The sequence below is a fragment of the Salminus brasiliensis genome, chromosome 19, assembly GCF_030463535.1.
Source record: "Salminus brasiliensis chromosome 19, fSalBra1.hap2, whole genome shotgun sequence".
In the NCBI taxonomy this organism is placed as follows: Eukaryota; Metazoa; Chordata; class Actinopteri; order Characiformes; family Bryconidae; genus Salminus; species Salminus brasiliensis.
Window position 1 is genome coordinate 15,783,502 of NC_132896.1, and position 22,035 is coordinate 15,805,536.

Here is a 22,035-nt window from a genome sequence, read left to right on the forward strand (position 1 = left end):
AAATAATAATTAAAAACAATTTGGTGTGAAATGTTGCCAAAATCGAAATGTATTAGTATGATTTCGATATCATTGTGCATCCTTATATTTCTTAATAAAACAGTAGAAGTCACATGGGTAAAAGTAGTAGAGTTTGTATAGTTTTTAGAATTAGTAGTATGGTATGCAAGTCTGTTTGAGATTACTTACCATATCAGCACGGTTTAATGCACATGCACGCAGTTGGTGGGCTATAAACTTTCATTATGGGTTCACTACTTTAGCCTTGTAGCTCCAGTACAGGTGTAAAGTTAGACACTAAAACTGCCTTTGACCATATCAGTGGGGCAGGGCTGCGATAGGGTCAATAAACTATTCCTGCAATGGTCTTTTGTATATGCAGATGGTGTGGTAGATCCAGCGCGACCGCTGTCGTCCTTCAGCTCCCAGCCTTGGCACAGCTGCCACAAGCTCATCTATGTGCGGCCGAACCCTAAGACCGGCGTTCCTGTGGGCCACTGGCCAATCCCGGAGTCCTTCTGGCCTGACCAGAACTCTCCCACCCTGGTGAGTTATAAACTCCACCATAACTCCATGCACTTCAGTTTAAATACCCACGCACCATTAGCACCATCTGGCCCTGTTGTTATGGTTTTGTTGCTGGTTTGTTTTCAACAGGATATTTTTTTTTATGCCAGCCAAATACCATGTCTGCAGCAATCAGTTGATCACTAATTTAGTTAGTTCGGGAGAGTGATGTATTTCTTTGACAAACAGCCCTTGGCACACACAGGACAGCTTCTCTTTGTAGTCAACAAGAAGTCTGTTGTCACATTAACCACGTGGTCACCTAATTTGGACTTATCCTGACCCTAGACCTAAGCTGAGTATTTGCTTATTGTAGTTTGAATTATGGGAGACGTTAGTAGATCTTGGGTCCCTGTTTCAAAGAAGGTACTTGGCTGCTTTGAAATGTGAGTGTATGTGTTTGATATGATGCTCGCTCGACCATTGAAGATCATCTTTGCATTATAATGCTCTTGGAAATTTCAACCCAATTTGTGTTAGATATAGGCACAATGTACCGCTGAGCAATCACTGGTGAACCATATCCAGACACCTGTTCAGCTACAGCTACTTTATTTAAGATGCCCCCTCACACACAGCTTGTAGACTCTCAGTTAAAAAGCATTGCCAATTGATGGTAGATGCCTGGAGCAGCTGTATATGAGCCCCTCAGCGTTGTGCTATGGAGCAGTAGAGCTACATTCTCTACAGTGAAGAAACTCCATCCAATAGATTTAGGATTTTAGTTTGTGATCTGGAACTGGTCATTTATCATCAGTGCCTGACCCTCTTAATGCTCTTAGTAATGGCTGAATCTGATCAACTCCTCACAAACATGTTCCAGCATCAGTGTGCTAGTTTAATAGCTCCTGTTCAGTGCGAGGACAGGTGTGTTTAAGTTTTAAGACATAAAGACATGTGGAGTGCACACATGGACAAAATTGTTGGTACCCCTCAGTTAATGAAAGAAAAACCCACAATGGTCACAGAAATAACTTGAATCTGATAAGAAATTCTATGAAAATTAACAAATGAAAATCCAACATTGATTTTGAACCATTTACATACATTGCATCCAAATTTCATGATCAATGGACCATTACTAATGCTTTAAAATGTCAGTTTTTTGGGAGACACTAGGCTAGTCTGCATTGAGATCCTGACCCCTGACTCCTGACAGAAGCTCAATTCATTTTCTAGAACACTTTCTAAACCCTGTAATAGTCTACACCTCCACTCCGAAAACGAACTGGCTTTAATATCTGTCCTTGGCCTTTTCATTTTCCAGTAGAGGTATTTTTGTCCTACGCTATTTATTTCTGACACTGAGCACAATAGAAGCCAGAAGGCGAAAGGCAGTTCTTTGAGTGTGCCCTCTCATGCTGTGCTGCAGAGTCAGTGCTTGGTGCCGTCCTCCTCCTGGCTGTGTGGGCCCCGAGAGTGCGGCTGCCAGCTGCGTGAGCCAGCGACAGTGCCCTGACCTCGCCTTCTCGTTCAGCGGCTGTGGTCTTTTAGTGCTTGCCTCTTGTCATGAGGTCATTTCCTCCCCCCCCTTTCCTTCCCTTATTCTCCAGTGTCATGGCTGCAGCACTTGTGACGCGCATATGAAGCAGCACAATGGGTCGTGGGTGTTGGGTGCTCTGGTGGCTGTGTGCTGCAGAAGCGGAAATTTGCATTTGATTTCAATTAAACTGGCTTTAGTAGCTATCTGTCCTTGCCGTTTTCATTTTCCACTTGGCTAAGATCACAGCTTACAGCACGCGCTGGCATCAGCTTGGCAGAACATCTCCTCTTGCACCACGTTGTCATAAAAAGCTCCTTTTTTGTTCCTCTTTTTTAACGCCACTTGTATAACCGTGGTGCTTGGTTTGGGGCAGGAGTGATGTGATCTGCTTAGGGAAGGAACAGCTTGTGTTGTCATGTGCCTACAACACATGGGCTTTTACCCACCGATGCTCTAATGTATCAAGAATGGGTGCACTGTGCTGTCAGTTTGCCACTTTTTAAAGGTGCTAAATTGGAATACATTTGTTGAGTATTTGAGTTAGGAATAAAACCCACGAGTTTTAACACTGTAATTATTCCCGAGTCGTACTGGACAGCGTCACTGTTCTCTCGTTGTGTCCTCTCAGTGCGCTGTGCTGCCTTTTAGCCTCGCCCCTACTCACTTCCCCGGGTTTGGCTTTCTCGAGTCGTCCAGTTTGGCTCCAGTCAGCTGGGGAAGACTAGTTTGAAAAAAGTAGCGTTGACCAGCATTAGCTTTTAAATCTTGCTCAGAAATTCTCTGCATCCATGGCTTTTGCTTCATTGCGTGCCGAATTTGAGGTAGGTTGAGTAAAGGCTGGATTTATGTCAATATTGGAGCCGTAAGTGTGTATATATAGAGTCAATACTTTCAAGTCCATTACTGTTCCCAGTATGTCGGATTTTCTTTTGAAGGAGCTTTAGGCTTGAAAGACTTTCGAAAGGAGGCTAGGTATATGTCGATTTTAGAGGCATAAATATAACGACCCAAGACTTTAATGTCAGATTTAGGGTTTTGGAATTGGCCTTTTTTAAGGAGGAGGACACCACAGTGTTTGAGGGTCACAGTATGTCAGTTCCATGTACTGAACTCTCATTATTCAGCAGTGCCAAGGGAAACACAGTTTGACATTCCAGTTGCATCTTTAAATGACAGTCTCCTTCTCTCTTTCTGTCTTTCTCCCACTCTTGCTCTCCTTTTAGCCTCCTCGCTCTGCCCACCCAGTGGTGCGCTTCTCCTGTGTCGACTGTGAGCCCATGGTGATAGACAAGCTGCCCTTCGATAAATACGAGCTGGAGCCCTCACCTCTCACCCAGTACATCCTGGAGAGGAAATCGCCTCACATGTGCTGGCAGGTGGGACACCACACACCACCTGCTCACCCCTTCTTTCCTTTCTCATTATTTTTATTTTATGTACATTCACTCGGCCTGTTCCGTCTCTTCTTTCGTCTCTATGGAATATTGATGATGTTACACAAACATAATAAAGTGCACATTGGGACTACATCTAACTGGATCAGCATACAGAGAAATGTAGCATTCATTTTTAAAGGTTAAAGTATTAATATTTGGTGTAAAAATTATAAGTACAAGTACTTTCTTTGGTTTGACCAGATTTGGTTTTAGAAGCCTATTTACAACCCTGTTAATTTTTCAGCTCTGCTTTAATTGGCCAGTTTACAGCACAGTGACTGCTCACAGAAGCTAGCATTGCCTAGCTTAGCTAATTTTGTAATTATTCATAAATTGTACTGGATAGTCTTGCTGTCCTCTGTGGCTCTGTCGGTTGGGTTAGCTTTTAGCGTGCAGATACCTGCAGGGGATCCTCCTCCAGTCTTCAGGCTCTTCTCCCTTTCTTTTAGCTTTTTTAACCTCACTTCCATATCCTCCAGAATATGTTGAGTTTAGCCTCGTAGACCTTTGCTAGTGGGCTGGGTGAATGTAAATGTTGGGGGTGTAATTTAAATGAGCCAAGACAGTTGACAAAACAGCATGACAGTTTTGAGGGTTTGGAATTATACAGTTTATCAGCTCTGTTTGGGTGATGCTGGATTGTCTTTTAAATAACAAGACAACAGTGTTTGAGGTTCACAATTTGTCGCTTCCATGTAGCGACTTTTCATTATTTAGCTATGCCATTATAAACGCATTTTTCCATTCTTGGGCGTCTGTAACCCAGACTTACACTGTGAGATTTTAGCTCGTTTTAAACCCAATTTAGTCATAGCTGACTGAATTTCACGATTGCTCTGTATTTTGCTTGATTGTCTGATGTTTGATGCCTGATTAACTGCTAAAACAAGCTCCAAGTGAGCTTCGACTGGATGGATTTTTGACATGTCAGAAACTTTGGTCACTTGTCCTACCGTTTGAGACATTTTGCCAGCCAATTTCTCGCCGCCACAACCTGTTTTACATTTAATTCTCTCAGCAAAATGGACAAACCATATCCCACATCTTCCCAGCCACCAGTGGGTCCATGTACGTCTCCTCTTTTTTCATGGACTTCCAGCACACAGCATGGCATTAATTTGGCAAAATTCATATTCTGCTGAACTGAGTGCTTGTTTGTAGGGGCTGCATTTCACATGCAGTGTGGGCACCCACATCGCAGCATGTCAGTCGGACCAACTACTTTCGTACAGTGTGAGCGGTTTTGTCTGTACATAAGGAACGATTCAAATGTGCAGTGAGAGATATCACCAAAGAACAAGTTTCCAAATCGCACAGTGTTTGCCTGGCTTTAAGCATTCTGCTCTTCTGATTACAAGACATACACCACCAAATATCACATCATCATATCGCTCTAAGTCTTAACATCAGTTCAGCCCAGATATTTTTTTGAAGAGCCTGTTTTAAAGAAAATCTGATTACCAGAGTTTGATATAATTAGGTTCTTCTGAACAGAACAGAACCAACGCATATACATATATCTGCCTATTGACCTTACAGGTTAGCTCTGCCCTCATAAATAAAGCTCAGAGACCAAGAATAAATTAAAGACAAATATTGAAAATGGGCACTTTCAGCTAATATCTGTTAATGTCTACACTCCTTGTTATTATTGTTGTTTTGCTGTGCATTTGATTTATGTTAAATAATAACTTGAATCTAATTCCATAATTAATTGCATTTACATGCATGCAGTACCAGTCAATGATTTGGATACAACTTCTCATCCTATGTTTGTTCTTTACTTTTATTAACTTCTACATTGTGGATTTTAATTGAAGCCATCAAAACTATGAGGGAACACTTCATTATGGAATTATTGATTATATAGTAAACAAAAAAGATAAACAAACCAGAATATGCAGCTCAGATAACACAGCTTTGCTCACTCTTGGCATTCTCTCAATCAGCTTCATGCGGGGGTCACCTGGAATTGTTTTCCAACAGTCTTGAAGGAGTTCCCAGAGGTGCTGAGCACTTGTTGGCTGCTTTACCATTGCCCTGCGGTCCAACTCATCCCAAGCCATTTCAGTTGGGTTTAGGTCAGGTGATTGAGGAGGCCAGGTCAGCTGATGCAGCACTCTCCTTTTTGGTCAGACAGCCCTTACACAGTCTGGAGGAGGTAATTTTGCTATTGAAAAACAAATGGTTGTCCCCATGTTAGCCATGCACCAGCAAAGCACCCCCAGCATGAAGCATTTATGTGGACTCTAATCTGAGGTGCTGCTGATCACTGTAATGAACTCATCCTGTGCAACAGAGGTAGCGCTCAGTCTTCCTTTTCCTAGGCAGTCCTCATGATAGATAGCTTCAACATAGCATTTGATTGCTTTTGTGACTGCACTTGAGGATACATTCAATGATTGACTGTTGTTTCTCTTTACTTAGTTGAGTGGTTCTTGCCATAATATGGATTAGAACAGCAGTTGAGTAGGGCTGTTCACTCTATAGAACTGTGTACCAGCCCTACCTCTGCACAACACAACGGATGGTTGCAAACACATTTAGATGGCAAGCATTTCTACAAATTAACTCTTGGCAAGGCACGGCTGTTAATTGAAAACTATTTCAGGTGACTAACTCATGAAACTGATTGAGAGTCAGCCAAGAGTGTGCAAAGCTGTGTTATATGAACTGGTGGCTACTTTGCAGAATATAAAGTATAAAACATATTTTGGTTTGTTTAACACTGTAACCCTTTTTTGTTTTACATTACATAATTCCATATGTTTTCCTTTATAGTCTTCAAAATAAATCTACACTGTAGAAGCTAATTAAAATAAAGAAAAAACATTGGATTAGAAGGTGTGTCCAAATCCTTGACTTGGTACTGAATGTTTGTATATGTAAAAATGTAAATCTAACAATGCAATTAATTATACAATTTGATTAAAATTATGATTTAACATGAAATAAAATGCACAAAAAAACAATTATATATTAAATATTTTTATTTATATGTTTATTATTTTATTTATGTTTATTGTTTGTCATTTATTATGACATAAATAGGTTTCTCCACTTATTTAACTTATTTAAACTCCACTTATTTAAGTATTTGAGTGAAAACTAACAAAATTACACCACGCTTTTGTAGTCATCTGTGAAAATCCAGCTTCCAAGCGTTAACCCTTTTTCTGTCAATTTACCGATCCCTCAAACACTAAGCTATGTGGCAGTAAACGGTCGTATGTTGTGTACACAGGATTAGACGAGTAATTCTGAAGCAGTGCTTATTTTGGCCTTTAGATATTGTTGGGAAAGAACACTTGTGTGCCATTAGACACAATTCGTTGGAGAGGTTTCCTTAAAGTAACATCATGAAGATGTTGGCTGCAGTTTGTAGCAGAATGGAACGTGAATTATCAAGGGAGGTATCCATTTGAAAACACAGTTACATAGAGGCATTTTCTTCTGAGAATAAAGAGGACGTTTGAGATGGCTTGTTTAGGGCCATTTTTAGCTTGCCTCTGAGAAGCACTCCACCTAACGAGACACTGATGAAGTCACTTACTCTCAGAGGAGCAGCACAATGTAAGAGCCAAAGGGGATTGCTCTCAGGAGAGGTTAAGCTGTGCTAACTGTCCTCCCTTGCTGCCCAGGTGTTTGTGAACTGCAGTGGCAAACACAGCGACGTGGCCCAGCCGTTCGGCTACCTGAAAGCCAGTACCACTCTCACCTGCGTCAACCTCTTTGTCATGCCTTACAACTACCCGGTCCTATTGCCACTTCTTGGTAAGTGTATGTGAAGGTAATGTTTATTCATGTTGGAAAAACACATAACCTTAAACTTAAATTAAGTAAATAAACTGAAAGGCAATTGTAAAATGTAATTAATAAAAATGCAATTTTCTTGTGAGGAAAAAGTTAGCACACCCCCACATCACATGCACCACATCGCCTGCAGTTTTGGTTTGGTTTGCTCTTGATTGTTGAGCCCATTAATATAAATATTTGGCTGAGTCAGATATGGCAAAGTCCTGACAGACAGACGAAACACGCCACGAAATCCAATGTAGCTGTTTGCGCCAGGTCAGATGCGGTGTGCATGATGGCCAGGATCCCTGCAACCCTGTATGCGTTTCACATACACTGTGCATTGGAATACAAGCAACAAATGTCCGTGTACGGCTTGAATAAAAAGAGCTACAGCAGCAGTAAAACTGTATTCCACACTATTATGGTTAAACTTTGGTGGTTAATCTGCAGTTCACATGCGTGCCGATCCATACCTTTTGCAGTCCGCTCTGTATGTATGGAGACGCCAATATTGATGCATTGGTTTTCCTACTTCTCCTGACCGTAGTTTATGTATTGCATCTGTTGGTGTGTAATCAAAACTTTTAAACCTTGAAGCTGTAATTAATATCGTCTAATCTTGTCCTAACAGATGACTTGTTCAAAGTGCACAAGCTGAAGCCAAACCTCAAGTGGAGACAGGCCTTTGAGATCTATCTGAAATCGATGCCTCCTTACTTTCTGCTGGTAAGGCTTGCACTTCCACTTTCCACTCAGGGATGTGTAGGTGTCTTTTTCTGGTGATGAGGCCCAGAGTCAATATTGCTTAATAACTGTAGGTACAGTTGCTGTGTGGGATCTGTAGGTTGCTTGAAATGGTCAGGGATCATTCAGTAATCTGACCCCAATTAGGACTGCTTTTGCATGTAAACCATAAAGACTATAATGAGGTGAGGATCCTGTGCTCTGAAGTAAATGGCCTCATTTTGTCTGTCTCAGTCTCTTTGTTCTCTTACTCTATCTTTCTCTCTCTCTCTCTCTCTCTCTCTCTCTCAGCCATTAAAGAAGGCACTGAGGATGATGGGAGCACCCAATCTCATCTCCGACAACATGGACTGTGGCCTCAGCTACAGCGTCATCTCCTACCTAAAAAAACTCAGCCAGCAGGTCAGCTTTCCCTGCATTTGCCTTTGAAAACATCATACGTCCGTTACATTTACATAAAATAAGAGTGTGTCTTTGGGACTAGCATATGAAACACTGTGTGCTATTAACTACAAAACACGTATTTGAACATTAATTCGTATAAAATATGTAAATAAGTTAATAAAGATGATGAATTGTTATAACTCTTTTACAAAGGATATTTTGAGATACAGACCAGTAGACATATTACAGTAATGCACATCAATACATAAGTATACAGAAGCAGAATACAATTCCTAGGAATCTGTTCAAACACAGACTGTGAGATCAAGGCAGTTCCAGATGATGAGATGAAATAATTCTTAGTGAGCCACTAAAGGTGAAAAGGATCATTTGTATGACATATCATTTGGATACCAATTATTATATATGCAAATATGCAAATCAGACTATTTACCTAAATATGCGTACATTTGATTACTTCCCTTTGAGACGTCGTTTTTGTTTGCTGGAATCGTATTGTTTCATTGTTTAATTTCATTGTTAACATATTATATAATATATAATGTTCATTTTGTAGTGTATAGAATCTCAATTTTTTATTATAGAAAGCCTCAGAACGGCCTCCTCCAGCAACATCCCGGAAAACATTTGCTATTTGAGTGTTTGTGCAGGGTGAACATGTTCTCCACTGCGCTGTCTGACCGTTCCTAACATTTACTCTGCTGAGAGGAACTTGGGCTGTGTCCTAAATTGCATACTACTATACTAAATAGTATGTCAATTTAGTACACCTCAATTACAACTGAATTCTTTAGCACAATAAATATGGCATAGTAGCAGTTTTGGATGCAGATCTGCTCTCACCTGGAAGAAATGTCGCCATCTTGTGGATTAAGTCACAAATGCTTTTAGGAAATCTATTAGTCTATCAACAAGCTTGATATCTATAAAAAAAAATTACAAAATTAATATAATTATATTTGTAGCCTATATCTGTAGCTTTTTCGTATCAATGTTATTACTGTATTGTATTGAATTCATCCTCTCACCCCTACTGTAAATAGCATCAGGCAAACCTAATGAGTCTGCAGAGCCCGTAGTTTCTGAACACTAACCAGGGATGGTATTGGTATTATAGTTTCTGGATAGCATTAGATAACTCATCTTAGTAGGCCAGATAAAACAACACCGGCTTTAGTAGGAACTAGCTAAAAGTTACAGAGCTATGGCTGTAATATGCAGAGATAGGCTCAATGTTTGTACTGAAAATGGCAAAATACAAAGGAATTACACTACTAATTTAAGCTTCAAATGGCAGTGTGTAGGCTAGAACAGTTCTAAGCTCCCATTATTAGTAATAAACTATGTGTGGAAAATGTCCTCAACACTTAACAGACGCTTGGTGCTACATTGAGGCGCCATATTCCTTAGTGGCTCCAGCAAAAATGAGGATTATCATGCAGCCGCAAATTAGATAAACACATACAAATTACAATTACATACAAAGTAAAAATGTACAACTTTAATTACTGCCATACATTAAAATGCTTGTGTTATATTAGCATATTCATATTTATTTTGTGTTGGTACAGTTTGTGCCAGGTTGTGAAGACATTTACAGATGTGATCTGACTTTTTAAAGCTGTTCTTCTCCGGAAGAGAAGAAATTTTGAGTGTTTAACCTGATGGCAATCCACTGACATCTGGAGTCTATTCCCTCTGATGTTGTTGGCTTGAAGTGACTATGCTTGCCTTTCCAGGCTAAAATAGAGTCGGACCGGATGATCGTGTCAGTTGGTAAAAAGCCCCCACAGGAGACGGGCATCAAGGTGAAGAATCACTCGAGCACGTTGTCCCTGGCTCACCGCCGCGACTTCAAACAGCTACTGCAGGGCATCACCGGTGAGGTGCCCCTCCGACTCAGTGACGTCAACTTCAAAGAGTTTGCCGGCTTCCAGATCGCTCTTCTCAACAAGGTATGACCTGTCGCAGTGGGGCTGAGCCGGCCCAATGCTTCAGTCCTATAAATCATTTATGTCTCAGATCATGTTTTTCGGGTCATGGTGTAACTAGCCAAAGGGAGACCTGGCACGATGCCTTTACTGCATGAACCGCCTACACAGCAATCACATTTTTTTTTTTCGGTTAAGCCAATTACTGATGGCTAATGTGCTTTAATGTCAGTGAGATTTGCTTCAATTTGAATGTCAATCATATAGTCCTTCATAGTCTACCCATGGATTCTTCCCACTTCACATTAATGAATAATGACACACACAAGCACAGAGTAGTGAAGTGAAAAGTAGGACAGTTTATTTTGGAATGTAGAGGAGTACAAAATTAAAAAAATTTAAAATGCTTTAATAAGCTACAGATATAAAGAAATTGCATATACATCATTACTCTACTTTGTTTGACAGTGCAACTTGATCACATAACAGTAAGTTATGAATGCAATGATTTGTGTTCTAACATCACTCTCTCTTTCCTGGCAAGGATGTAAAGCCCCAGGCCTATCGCAATGCCTACGATATTCCACGGCGAAATCTTCTGGATCAGGTCACACGGATGCGCTCCAACCTTTTAAGGACTACTCAGAAGCTCATCCGAGGCCAAGATGAAGGTGAACATGTCCTGTTGTGTTTAGCTGGTTTTGATATCAGTATTATAGCCCCAGTGTAGGTAGTGTTGTATTTTTTTCACACAGAAAGAAACAAGAAGTGACAAAAAAACATCCACAGATGACGTGGATTTGAAAATGCAGCAAAATGACTAAACGCATGAACTTTTGATTTTGTAGATTACTTGCATAGTATTCCTGTGGGTCAGATGGGAAACTACCAGGAGTATCTGAAGATGATGCCATCGCCCCTGCGTGAAATCGACCCTGACCAACCCAAACGCCTGCACACATTTGGCAACCCATTCAAACAGGACAAGAAGGTGCTTCCTGAATACACACTACCTCAGCTATACACTATATTGGGACATTTACACATAACAGCTACAGCAGCTTTTATGACCTCCCATTCTAAATCCATAGGCATTCATATGTAGTTGGTCCCCCTTTGCAGCTCTAACAGCAGTTTAGCAGGTTTGGAACTCAGCAGTTACTGAGTCAGCAGAGCGTTGGTGCGCCTCAGCACTCGACGACCCCGCTCTGTAACGTTACGTGGTTGGCCACTTCGTGGCTGAGTTGATGTGGTTTCTAAACACTTCTACATTTCAATAATAATGCCACTCTCAGCTGATGGTGGAATGTCTAGGAGGGTGGCTTCCTATTACGGAACCACGCTGGAATTCAGGTCATTAGAACCACCCATTCTTTCACTAATGTTAGTTTCTGTGTACTGATGTTTTCTCTGGATTTTCACAGGGAATGATGATCGACGAAGCAGATGAGTTCGTAACAGGTCCTCAGAACAAGAAAAGGGGAAACCCTGGGGAACCCAATTCAGGGGCAGCTCCGAAGAGGCGAAGAAGCATGTCCCCTCTACTGCGCCGGCCCCAGACACCACCCATCATCACCAACCACGTCCTAGGCAAAGGGCCCACGGTTGCGTCGGGCCAACATGGTCTCATTAAACCCATCCCACTGCACAAAGGTAAAGGAGCTCAGGGGTCAGAGAGGCTAAAGCTTAGAGATACCTTACCGATTTGGACATCATTTTGGTTTTACCAAAAGTCATTCAAGGTTAGGAGTTGATGTCATGGCCAGTCTCAGTGTTTATACCTTATGTTTGCTCTGTGTATCTCCCCCTATAGGAGCAGAGGGAAACAGCGTGGCAGGAGGTACAGAAAGCAATGGTGAGAGGGTGTTAAGTGGAGAGCCTGGAGATGCATGGCCTGGAGGAGTGGATGGAGTTGGTGGAAGCACCACTGCCCTCACCCTGGAAGAAGGGGGAGAAGTGGCAGTCGCTGACTGTGCAGAGGACAAGGTATTACTGGAGAACAGGCTGAGCGAGGACTGTGTGAATGATGAAAGGCCCTCTGAACAGAACTGTGAGGGCCTGAGTCCTCCAGATGAAGAGGCAGTCATAGAGAGGAGTAGGGAAGACTCTTCTACACGCGCCACTATCATAATGGTTCCCCTGGAGGGAAGCAATGCTGAGCTGCGCACACGAATTATCAAAGAGGTCCGAAAACCTGGCCGCAGTGAGTATTCACCCATTCCATATGCTGTTAGGTGGAAATGACTTTGCTGGGTTTTTACTGATTTTTCACATTGTGTCCTTCAACCTTTGCCCTGTGTAGATTACAAGGCAATATTCAGGCTTCTAGAAGAGGTGAAGGGGCCAGTTGAGGTGCAGAGGTACTTCATCCATTATGCCATCAAAGAAGCCGCCAGGTCAGTGTCCACTAAAGTTACTGTTATGTAGGCCCTTTCTTAACTTAGTAAAGCAACTATGTGCTGGGTTTCACATCACTGATTTCTGAGCTCTTGAAAAAACAATTTTCCCAAAACATCAGTACAGTAATTTTCACTTGAGTCTGCCTTCAGATTGCTGTTACCACAGAGCTTGAACCGTATTTTACAGGAGCTAGAATTGCAATCGGTATTAAACAGTATCAGAGAGCTGCTGCTGTCTGCCTTATCTCACCATCTTAGAAGTGTTGAATGGAGCACCATCATTCCAGAGAACACTGCTCCACTGCTCCATGCTGGGTGGCTTTATACCCCTCTAGCTCACGCCTGGCATTAGGCATGGTACCAATAGGTTCATGTTTATCTGCTCCAGAGAGTCCTATTCTATTTACACCACATCTCTACAGGTACTAGAGTAGCTGTGTGTAGGGTGGTAGAAGTACACCCTTCCCATGCTTAAGTAAACATACAAATATTCCAGTTAGAAAATACTTAAGTAAAAGTTTATGTATGACTGTTTTAGACTTTTACTAGAGTAAAGTACATTCCAAAAAAGTAGAAAAGTAAAAAAGTATTTCTTTAAAAGGTTCTAATTTCTTGATTTTAAACATTTCTTAAAATGTTACAGATTCAGTTACAGATGAACCCAAACATGACACATGAGTGTGAATAATGATTATTATGCTAGAACTGCAGCATCATCTTCAAAAACATTCACGTTTAAAACTACCATAATTAAATACTGACTTACCAGATATCATATTCATTTCACGGATAATAAATGTGGTAATATATGGTTCTCAGCTCTCATACTTTGAACATTTGATTCATACACATTGCCTGTTTCTGTCTTTACATTTGAAGTTTAACACATTTACTGGTATACGGTTTTAGTATTTCTCTGGCATCATAATTATATCAAATCAGCGTCATTTTAGACTAGCAAACTCATCCACTCCTATTTTGTTTTCCACTGGTGGTGAAGATACAGTTTATCCAGAAAACAGGTGAAATATTCACTTCTGCCAATGTTTTCCAATCAGATTTGAAAACCTGTTTCTCAGACCACTAAAATCCCAGCTTTCCCACCTCACACAACTAACACTTTTGAACTGGTGAAACTCTTTGCCAATATTATTTAATTTTAATCAATATTAAACTGTTAGCTATTTATATATAGATGTCTTATTAGTGCACTGTAACAGTGGGAAAAGTAGATTGAACATCGTAGTTTTACCTGGCCGTCAGACAACAGAGCTTCTGTTTGAGCGTTTAATTCAGCTCTTCAGTGTATCTGACAGAGCAGCCTCTGATGCACACCTCTGACACTTCTACTTTGGATCGAACCTATTTAGCTGTTTTGTTAAGCATACAATTGCAGCAGAAAGGGGGACATACACACTCAGAGTACTCGCTCAAACGCATGGTGCCAGAAGAATGAATGTTAGGTGCGAGGGTGGTAGGGCAAGGCTGTGCGAGTGTGACAGTAAGAGGTTATCTGTCAGAGTGCTTCATCACGTTGAATAGTTTCACAAAGATCCGCTTTGTTAGTTTTTCACATGAACCGACTCAGAGTCTTTAACAGCAGCGTGTGTGCGAATAAATTTTAAGGTAATGCACCTGTTCTGAAAATGTAGTGAGTAAATAGTGCAGATTTTTCTTGTGAGTTGTAGTGAGCAGATACTTAAAAAAATTACTTCAGTACCGTAACAAAGTACTTGTACTTAGCACCTCTGGTCAGTGATGTAGCTTCACCTACACCCCCCTTTACCCTCAGATTTTAAGGGACTGGTTAGAGAATTAATTCCTGCTTCCATCCATTTTCTTCATGCACAAAATCACTAAATATGGCTAGATGTGTGTATGTGTGTGTGTGTTTGGTGTAGAGGGTAACAACACTGCCTTCCAGCAGCAGACTAGGGTTTGATTCCCCAAAAAAGCAAGCTACACTGTGCTACACCAATAAGAGTCCTTTGGCAAGACTATTAACACCACATTTGCCTGCAGTCTGTTTAATATGATTAAAATGTAAGTAACTCTGGATAAGCGACAGGATTTTAACCTTTATTAGCTCTTGGTAGAGCAGTCTTGATGACCCTTTGTCAGCTGCACTTGGCTATAGCTCTAACATTCAGAGTCAATGAACGGAGCGGGCGAAGTTGCAGAGTTGCCAGCTGCATCAGAATAGTCTGGATAGCGCTCATAGCAGGTGAATCGTACCGGTCTGTAGTTAATCTAATTACAGAGCTATGGAGAAAAGCTTTTTTTTTTTATTATATTAATATCAAATATCTGAGTTGCTACAAGGGGGGCTGCAGAAAGAGGCTCCGAGCACACTTCAAGCTTCTTTTCAGAATATTGTAAATAATCTGTTTCTCTTTCCCAGGTTTAAAAAGCGTGTACTGATCCAGCAGTTGGAGTCTGCACTGGAGGATATTGAAGAGAGGCAGATGCTGCCAGCACAAGTGAACAATGTCCATGGCAGATAGTGAAATATCCTCACTCACTGGTTGGGGGACAAACAGGGAAAACGGACGACTGGGCAAGCAGACTCTAGCTGCAATCTACTGATGACACGCATCAGACAGCTCTTGCGTTTAAAAGGTTACAGATTGGCCAGTGTAAGAGGTTGTGAGTGGCACGCTGTCATCCCTGATCATTTTAGCACATCTGGCAGTCCATGAATATGCACACTCCAGCAAAGGCAAGGTCACTGTGTTATGAGAGAATAGCTGAGGAGCGAGGCCATATGAAGCAATTATGTCTGTCTGTAGACGTCTGTCCACTGTTGTAGACATCAGTATGTAGTTAAAAGTAGAGGACAACATAAGGGGTCTTCGGCAGGTATGCGTTTGGAAGGAAACACCTGCAGCTCAACAAGAACAGTACAGAACACTCCACTCAAGTAAATCGGCTTGGATCGGCCACCGTCCAGTTGTAGACCACTTAAGAGCAATAATCCTGATCGTTCGGTTTTCCTACACAAACTCTTGAGAATAACACCTTTACTCAAGTGTTCTCGATACAAGCTGACGCCCATATGATGTTTTCACCCTCCTGACCTGGATGTGTTGGTGTAAGATGTCCACAGCTGGTTTGTCTCTGGTTTTATTGTGAAATGCAGCGGCAAACAACACAGCTGGACTCGTTGATTTGCTCTGTTCAGCCTCGGTTCAAGTCAAACAGGCAACATACAACATATCTTTTAAGCAATAGGATCCAATGAACACTGGGAAGCGTTGGTCCAGCCAGCTGTTGTGAGCGAGAGCTCGTCCAGCTGGCCCATCAGTTGGCCCCCACAACGTCACTTTTATTCAGACCACAAGATAAGTATGTAGTTGTTTGGAAGGTCTACACGCATTCAAAACGGCACCTGTTGCTCCCTGGAGCAACTGACCGTCATTGGCTTCTTTTCACATGCAAAAGCTACCTTAGTGACCACATTGTTGTTCATTTTGTTTATTTTTAAAAGCAGATGTATACAACTTTTTGATGTTCATAAATAATATAGATTATTTTTGGATGGTATTCTTACCAGAACATAATAAGAATATTTTAAGAATTGTATAAAACATTTTTTAACTTTGTTATTATATATGAAATGGAAAATTTTATGATTTTTTTATGAAAAAGCAATGAAAATGAAATAAACAGTATAAACAAAATGAGCATTAAATGAGTTTGGAATGGCATCACTTCTCACTGAGCGAGAAACCTAGCTTCTCTGGGAGCAGATTTTTGCCCAGTCTGGGCTTTGTACAGACTTCACACTGACATGAAGGACATGAGAGGAGTCAGGATCTGCTGCTGTGGGGTTGGTGATCATGTGACGGATCCTCTGCCCAAAGGAAAAGAAGCTATAGGCTTCTTCTCTGTTACTAACTGATGTTATTTTATCATTTTATAATCCTGACAGTGTGTGAGCCCCTTAAGCCCAAATTCATGACTTGGCAAATCAGTAAGTTCAGTGTAATTATCCAGAGTTTAAGGCAGGCATATGTCATTGGTAGACATATTGACCCAGCCAGTAACCTGTAGAAGCAGAAACAATAAAATGTTTCCCATTAAGCCTGCACTAAATAATCTGCTTCTCATTCCAGCAGGTGATTGGATCTCATTTCCATCTCAAAGACCATCAGGGTCAGTTTCCAATCTGTCTGTTCATTTCTAGAACTTTAAGGAAAATCTAAATAGAAGCAAAAACTACATTCTAACACACATAGACATACATCTCACTTGAGGGTACAAAATAATCCTAGTAAAACTGATAATATAAAATGGTCTCACTTTTTCTATTACGTAACTGAGGTTTCATTTATAGGGCCTCTATTCCTTTCCATTTAACACACTGAATCATAGGTGTATTATTGTTTGATGAACTAATAACTGATCACTCATCTAAAGGCTTATTTATTAACAAGCTAGTAGCTAACGTAAGTTACGATACTACTAACGTCTGCAAGGACATATGGGCCCATGACCTGTTCTGTCTGAGGTCTTGGAGCACTAGTGCTTACTGGTGGAATTTCGCACGAAGGCTTAGTGAAGGATCAGGACAAAACAAGCTTAAACTACCCTCCTTTTGAAGCTGCATCATTGGAAAACACTAAATAATGGGTATTGAGCCGGTACAGTACATCTCCATAGTGTCTGTTTTACTTAAGCATGAAAATATTAGAAAAGCTGAGCTGCTCCATATAGAAGGCCTTGCTGTTACTCACTAGGCACAGTGCTTAAACACAGTTGCAACTGAAATTATTCAACATTATTTCTTAAAAGAAAATGTCATGCCTTCTGTGAGGAAGCTGAAGTTTGGGCATCATCAAACTTTCCAACAGGATAATTATCCCATGCATACCTCATATTCTCCAGTGCTTTGTTTCAAAAGAGGTCCTGAATGATTCTATTAAATAGTAGACACAGTTGCCTGACTTGAACCATATTAATAATCTGGTGGGATTTAAAGAAGACGGTGCAGCAGCAAACCCAAGCAAATTTGGTTTATTGCTAACAGCTGAATTATTTTTGCTAATAAACCTAATTTGCAATGGTGGTTGAATAACTTTGACTGTAACTATGTTTAAACAATATGACCAGAAGGAGAGTTCCTGGGTTGGTGACAAAGAGCAAATTTCTTTAGGTCCAAATGCATCAATAAAATCTCAGATTTTATTTCATTAAGTTAAAAATAAGTCAGATGCATCATAACATAAAACAAAAACAGAAAACAGTGCTCCCACCCACCCAAGAAAGTCAGGTGTACCATTAGTTGCGTGTTCACAGTATTGTTAACGACATTGTTAAACCTAGTTACTTCTCTTTTCCCAGACATCATTTTAGTGATTTCACTAACCTTAAATATTATTTGCATTCCAAACTATTTTTGAAGTCCATCAGTCATACACATATCTGAACACACATACAAATAATGGTCCATAGTATTAACCTCCTTTGAGCAGATTGCATGGGGAAAAAAAAAAACATTTCAGTTAAACATGGCAGCACAGCAGGGATTGTGGCAAACCAAATGGTAAGGGTAAACGGGATTTGTGCCCCTTGTGCAACAGCAGAATGACATTGCTCTTCTGTCTGCCATCTGAAGGGGTACGGGTGTACATTTCAGACCTTTAAGACTCCCGAGCAATACCACATTTACAAATGTAGGAGTTGGAGAGAAAAGAAAAAAAAAAAAGGAGTTGGCACAGTCCATAGACTTCAAAGTAGTAACCACATGGATGAAGAGATGCAGGTTTATACAGCATATTCATATATGCACAAAAAAGTGAAAGGAAAACAGGTGAATCTTCCCTTTCCAACCCAGGAGCTTACTGATGCAGAGAAGGAAAAAAAGGAAAAAAAAGGGCAAAAACAGGCAAGGCAGCCCTTGAAAGGCTAGTCTCAGTGAAAGTTTTCCAGCTTGCGTAACCGCAGGGGATTGGAGGGCAAGGCCTGAGGAGTTGCAGTAGCAGCCTCTTGTTCAGGTGCGCTAAAGAGCACCCTGCCTCGGTGATTAAACAGATAGAAAGAGGGGTGGTTTCTCAACGTGTCAAATGTCCTGGAAAAAACAAAAAGCATTAACATACATTAATGGTTTACACTGACCAATAGCAATCTTCGGCTAATGTTTAATGCACAAAAGGCTAAAGAGTACTCCACCAAAAAGGATCAGGCAAAGATCGTCAGGGGACATTTTTTGCACAGACTTACTTGTGTTTGAGCTCTGAAGACGCATCCATGTCTTTGAACTCTCCAGAGATGTGGACTATTCCACAACATGTAATCACAAATGCTAATAATGTCTGTAAGACTATCTGCAGACAAAAGAAACAAAAACTAAAGTTATTCTCCCCCAAATATGGACACAACATTTAAACTGTTAGACAAAGAAGCACAAGCAAAAACTTACATCTATTGGAAGAGTCTCATTTTCTTTTTCTGTCAGGCGCATGTATGATCGATCTGGAAAAGACATAATTGTGAACTGTTTAAAAATTTCTTCAAAGTCATTCTTTCCTATACATATTCCGAGGCTATAATATGATCCATTAATAACCCATCTGTAAACTTATTGTGCCTTTATGCCCTAAAAACCGTCCCACTTTCTGAGAAACCACTTGCACCATTTTCCATACAACTCTGTTTTCAATGAATATTTAGGCTACCATTAATAAAATGTTAGGGATGTCATGATATTGGAGTTGTGGGCCCATTAGGATCATTCATGTACATGCAGTCAACTATAAATAGAGAGAGACACATAAATACACACACCCACACAGAGTAACATTTCATCCAGAGTTATAAATACTGCAAAATTAATTTAAGCAATAATTTCTGTTGAACTTGCAATTAGTGTTGCACCGATACAGATACTGTATCGGAATCAGCGCCGATACTGGCACTTACACACAGGCAATAAAAAGCACTGACACCATAAAGCTTACTGACAACTGTATAAACATCCAGTGAACAGTCAGTCATAAGTAGATTACAATTAAACAGAACTTTTAATGAGACTTTTCCTTTTTTTTTTCCAATGTGGTGTTTTTGGTTCTAAAACCAAAAGTTGAGTATAAGCAGCTTGTTTTAAGGCCACACACTGACGTTCAGTAACTTTTTTCCATAGAGACATGTAATTGTAATGAAATGTGAATTTTAAACACCAAATAAAAAGCAGTTTGGTCAAGCTTACCAGGCTTATGCCTCCCTACTTGCTTACTGCATTGCAGCAATTTTTATTGTTTCATAGCTCTGAAACTTTTCAAATGTGCATTTACTCAACCAGTACATGCTGTTCTTTTTAAGGATTATCAGCAGTCTATTGAGCACTATTGAGCACTATATATGTCTATTGAGTCAGAGTTGGTATCGGTATATACTTGAAAAATGGCCTCAATGCTGATTTATTACCAATACAAATTTGAATCTGAGATTATTATGCAGCCCCAAAATAAAAATAAAAAAGAAATTAATAAATTAATAAAAATAAAGTTTGAATGAATGGATCATTTGACATAGCTTGTTTACATAGCCTGGTCTGTTTATTCCCTCTTTAAACAACATAAAACCCTGAATAAACTCTCATGTCCCATTACCTACATAAACATTTGTTTAAATATTTGTGTATTTGAAGCTATTCTTTCAAACCAATCTGAAACGCAGTAAAAGAGAACACTGCAGTTGGTTACCTGCCAGGTCCTGGATAGCTATATCCAGCTAGCTATATTTACTAAAGCACACCACTAGACTGCATACAAACCAGTACAAAGATCTGACAGCTCCCCCACACATCTTTACAAAGCTAAACCCAAGACATCCTAAAAGAAATTCAAGCTTTATAGAGTCTTTATTTAACTGTTTCTCCGCTGATTTCACCTGGCTTTAGTAAGCAGTTATAATTAAGGGTAGCTGTCTGGCTTACAGGAAATACAGACCTGGCTGGCTCAGCTACTCCGGCTCCTAGTAAGCGCTCACTGCAGGCGAGCTGCGACAGTCTTACAGGCGGTTCTTTACAATCGATGGTCAAAAACTCAACAGATATGACTAACTACAACACCGCACTCGCCTCTGACGGGGGATTTGACCGAAACGAAGACGTTTATCACCTCATTAAAAGACCCAAATCCCGAGAGACTGCATTAGCCAGGGTCTAAGCTCTTATGTAGCCCTAGCTAGATAGCTTCAGCAAGTGTAGTGAATGAAAACACTGTGAACTGAGCCTGAACAGCGCACACCCAGTTAGCTAGCTAGTGCGAGCTACTCCGTGCAAGACAGAGGCAGTCGCATATATATAAATGGCAGTAAATCTACAGCATGAAGAGGATCATCTCAGTCCGTAGATTAACCTGGTCAGTGTACGCTAGCTAGCGCTAGCTATATTTAAATGAGGGGGTTGACTGAACGTGCTAGCTAGCTACCGTTAAGCCCGCATCGCAGCTCCACTCCAGCTAAGCTATCTAGCTAGCGCTCGCTAACCCGCTAGCTTTATAAGATGCAGGGTCCGCTTAAATATTTTTAGAAAGGTAGAAAACTAGATTTCAGACCATACAACATTTCTCCTCAGGGCTACTCACGCTGTGCTGCCGAGAAAGCTGCGTGGGCCAATGCAAACAGGCCGAGACCAACGACGCCTTTCCAAAAGGACGAAGCCATTTTCAAGTGAGCGCAGCACTGAGCACCGACTGAGCGACGGCGAGCATCCCTCGTCCAGCGGGATGTCAATATAAGAGTTATGGACCCGAGAGGAAACCCAGGCCAAACACGTCCCCTCCGCCTCCGTGCTTTTATTTTGAAAAACATCAACGGGTCAAAAAAGGCACCTTGTCGTTAATAGAATAGACGGGCATTTTCTAGCCCTGGAGAAACGTCTCGGTACAGTTTAAGAGTCACTCAAGTATTTAATCAGGAAAGAAAATATTATTTTAATATTTATTATATCATTATTTTCTCATGATTTGATAATAGCGTTTTTGGTTTAGGGATTTAGCCATTCTGCCCATAACTAAATTGCCTTAGTGACTCCCCTAGTGTCCTGATATGCTGCTAAAACTAGGCCTTAAGGAAGGCCTTAACAAAGTTAGGTCAAATAAAAGTTCTGAAAAACCAGGCACAATATAACCTGAAACAAGAACAAGATTAGGAATGAAAAGTGTGCAATCCAAAAAGCAGAAGTGGTGCAGAACATGATTGACAACACTGACATATGAATGGTAGTCCACCAACAGACTGGACTGTCCCAGAGCTGGTACTACATGTAT

At 40.7% G+C, this 22,035-nt stretch overlaps 2 protein-coding genes across 2 annotated transcripts in view; one reads left to right on the top strand and one right to left on the bottom strand.

Moving 5' to 3' along the window:
• ints6l (integrator complex subunit 6 like) overlaps positions 1-16,454 on the top strand; it is a 30,445-nt gene extending 13,991 nt beyond the window's left edge. Inside the window, exons 7-18 of the mRNA XM_072662986.1 lie at positions 383-546; positions 3,274-3,426; positions 7,128-7,260; positions 7,916-8,010; positions 8,320-8,430; positions 10,173-10,388; positions 10,909-11,035; positions 11,213-11,355; positions 11,789-12,017; positions 12,178-12,567; positions 12,667-12,760; positions 15,165-16,454. Coding sequence (XP_072519087.1) covers positions 383-546; positions 3,274-3,426; positions 7,128-7,260; positions 7,916-8,010; positions 8,320-8,430; positions 10,173-10,388; positions 10,909-11,035; positions 11,213-11,355; positions 11,789-12,017; positions 12,178-12,567; positions 12,667-12,760; positions 15,165-15,267 — 1,958 coding nt within the window. The 3' untranslated portion in view covers positions 15,268-16,454. The remainder of the gene's footprint in view (positions 1-382; positions 547-3,273; positions 3,427-7,127; positions 7,261-7,915; positions 8,011-8,319; positions 8,431-10,172; positions 10,389-10,908; positions 11,036-11,212; positions 11,356-11,788; positions 12,018-12,177; positions 12,568-12,666; positions 12,761-15,164) is intronic.
• Positions 16,455-17,925: 1,471 nt separating this feature from the next.
• On the bottom strand, positions 17,926-21,458 carry mmgt1 (membrane magnesium transporter 1). Its single transcript, XM_072662987.1, has 4 exons — positions 21,352-21,458; positions 19,185-19,237; positions 18,986-19,089; positions 17,926-18,833 (listed from the first exon to the last, which is right to left on the bottom strand). The coding sequence occupies exons 1-4, from the start codon at positions 21,428-21,430 to the stop codon at positions 18,677-18,679; spliced, it is 393 nt and encodes a 130-aa protein (XP_072519088.1). The 5' UTR covers positions 21,431-21,458; the 3' UTR covers positions 17,926-18,676.
• Between the last annotated feature and the right edge of the window lie 577 nt (positions 21,459-22,035).

Bases quoted from the DNA above. Each gene is read 5' to 3' on its own strand.
- mmgt1 (XM_072662987.1), bottom strand. From the start codon at position 21,430: ATGGCTTCGTCCTTTTGGAAAGGCGTCGTTGGTCTCGGCCTGTTTGCA. The intron at 19,090-19,184 runs GTAAGTTTTTGC...TTTTGTCTGCAG, and splicing joins ATGAGACTCTTCCAATAGAT to ATAGTCTTACAGACATTATT. The intron at 18,834-18,985 runs GTAAGTCTGTGC...TGTTTTTTCCAG, and splicing joins TCTTCAGAGCTCAAACACAA to GACATTTGACACGTTGAGAA.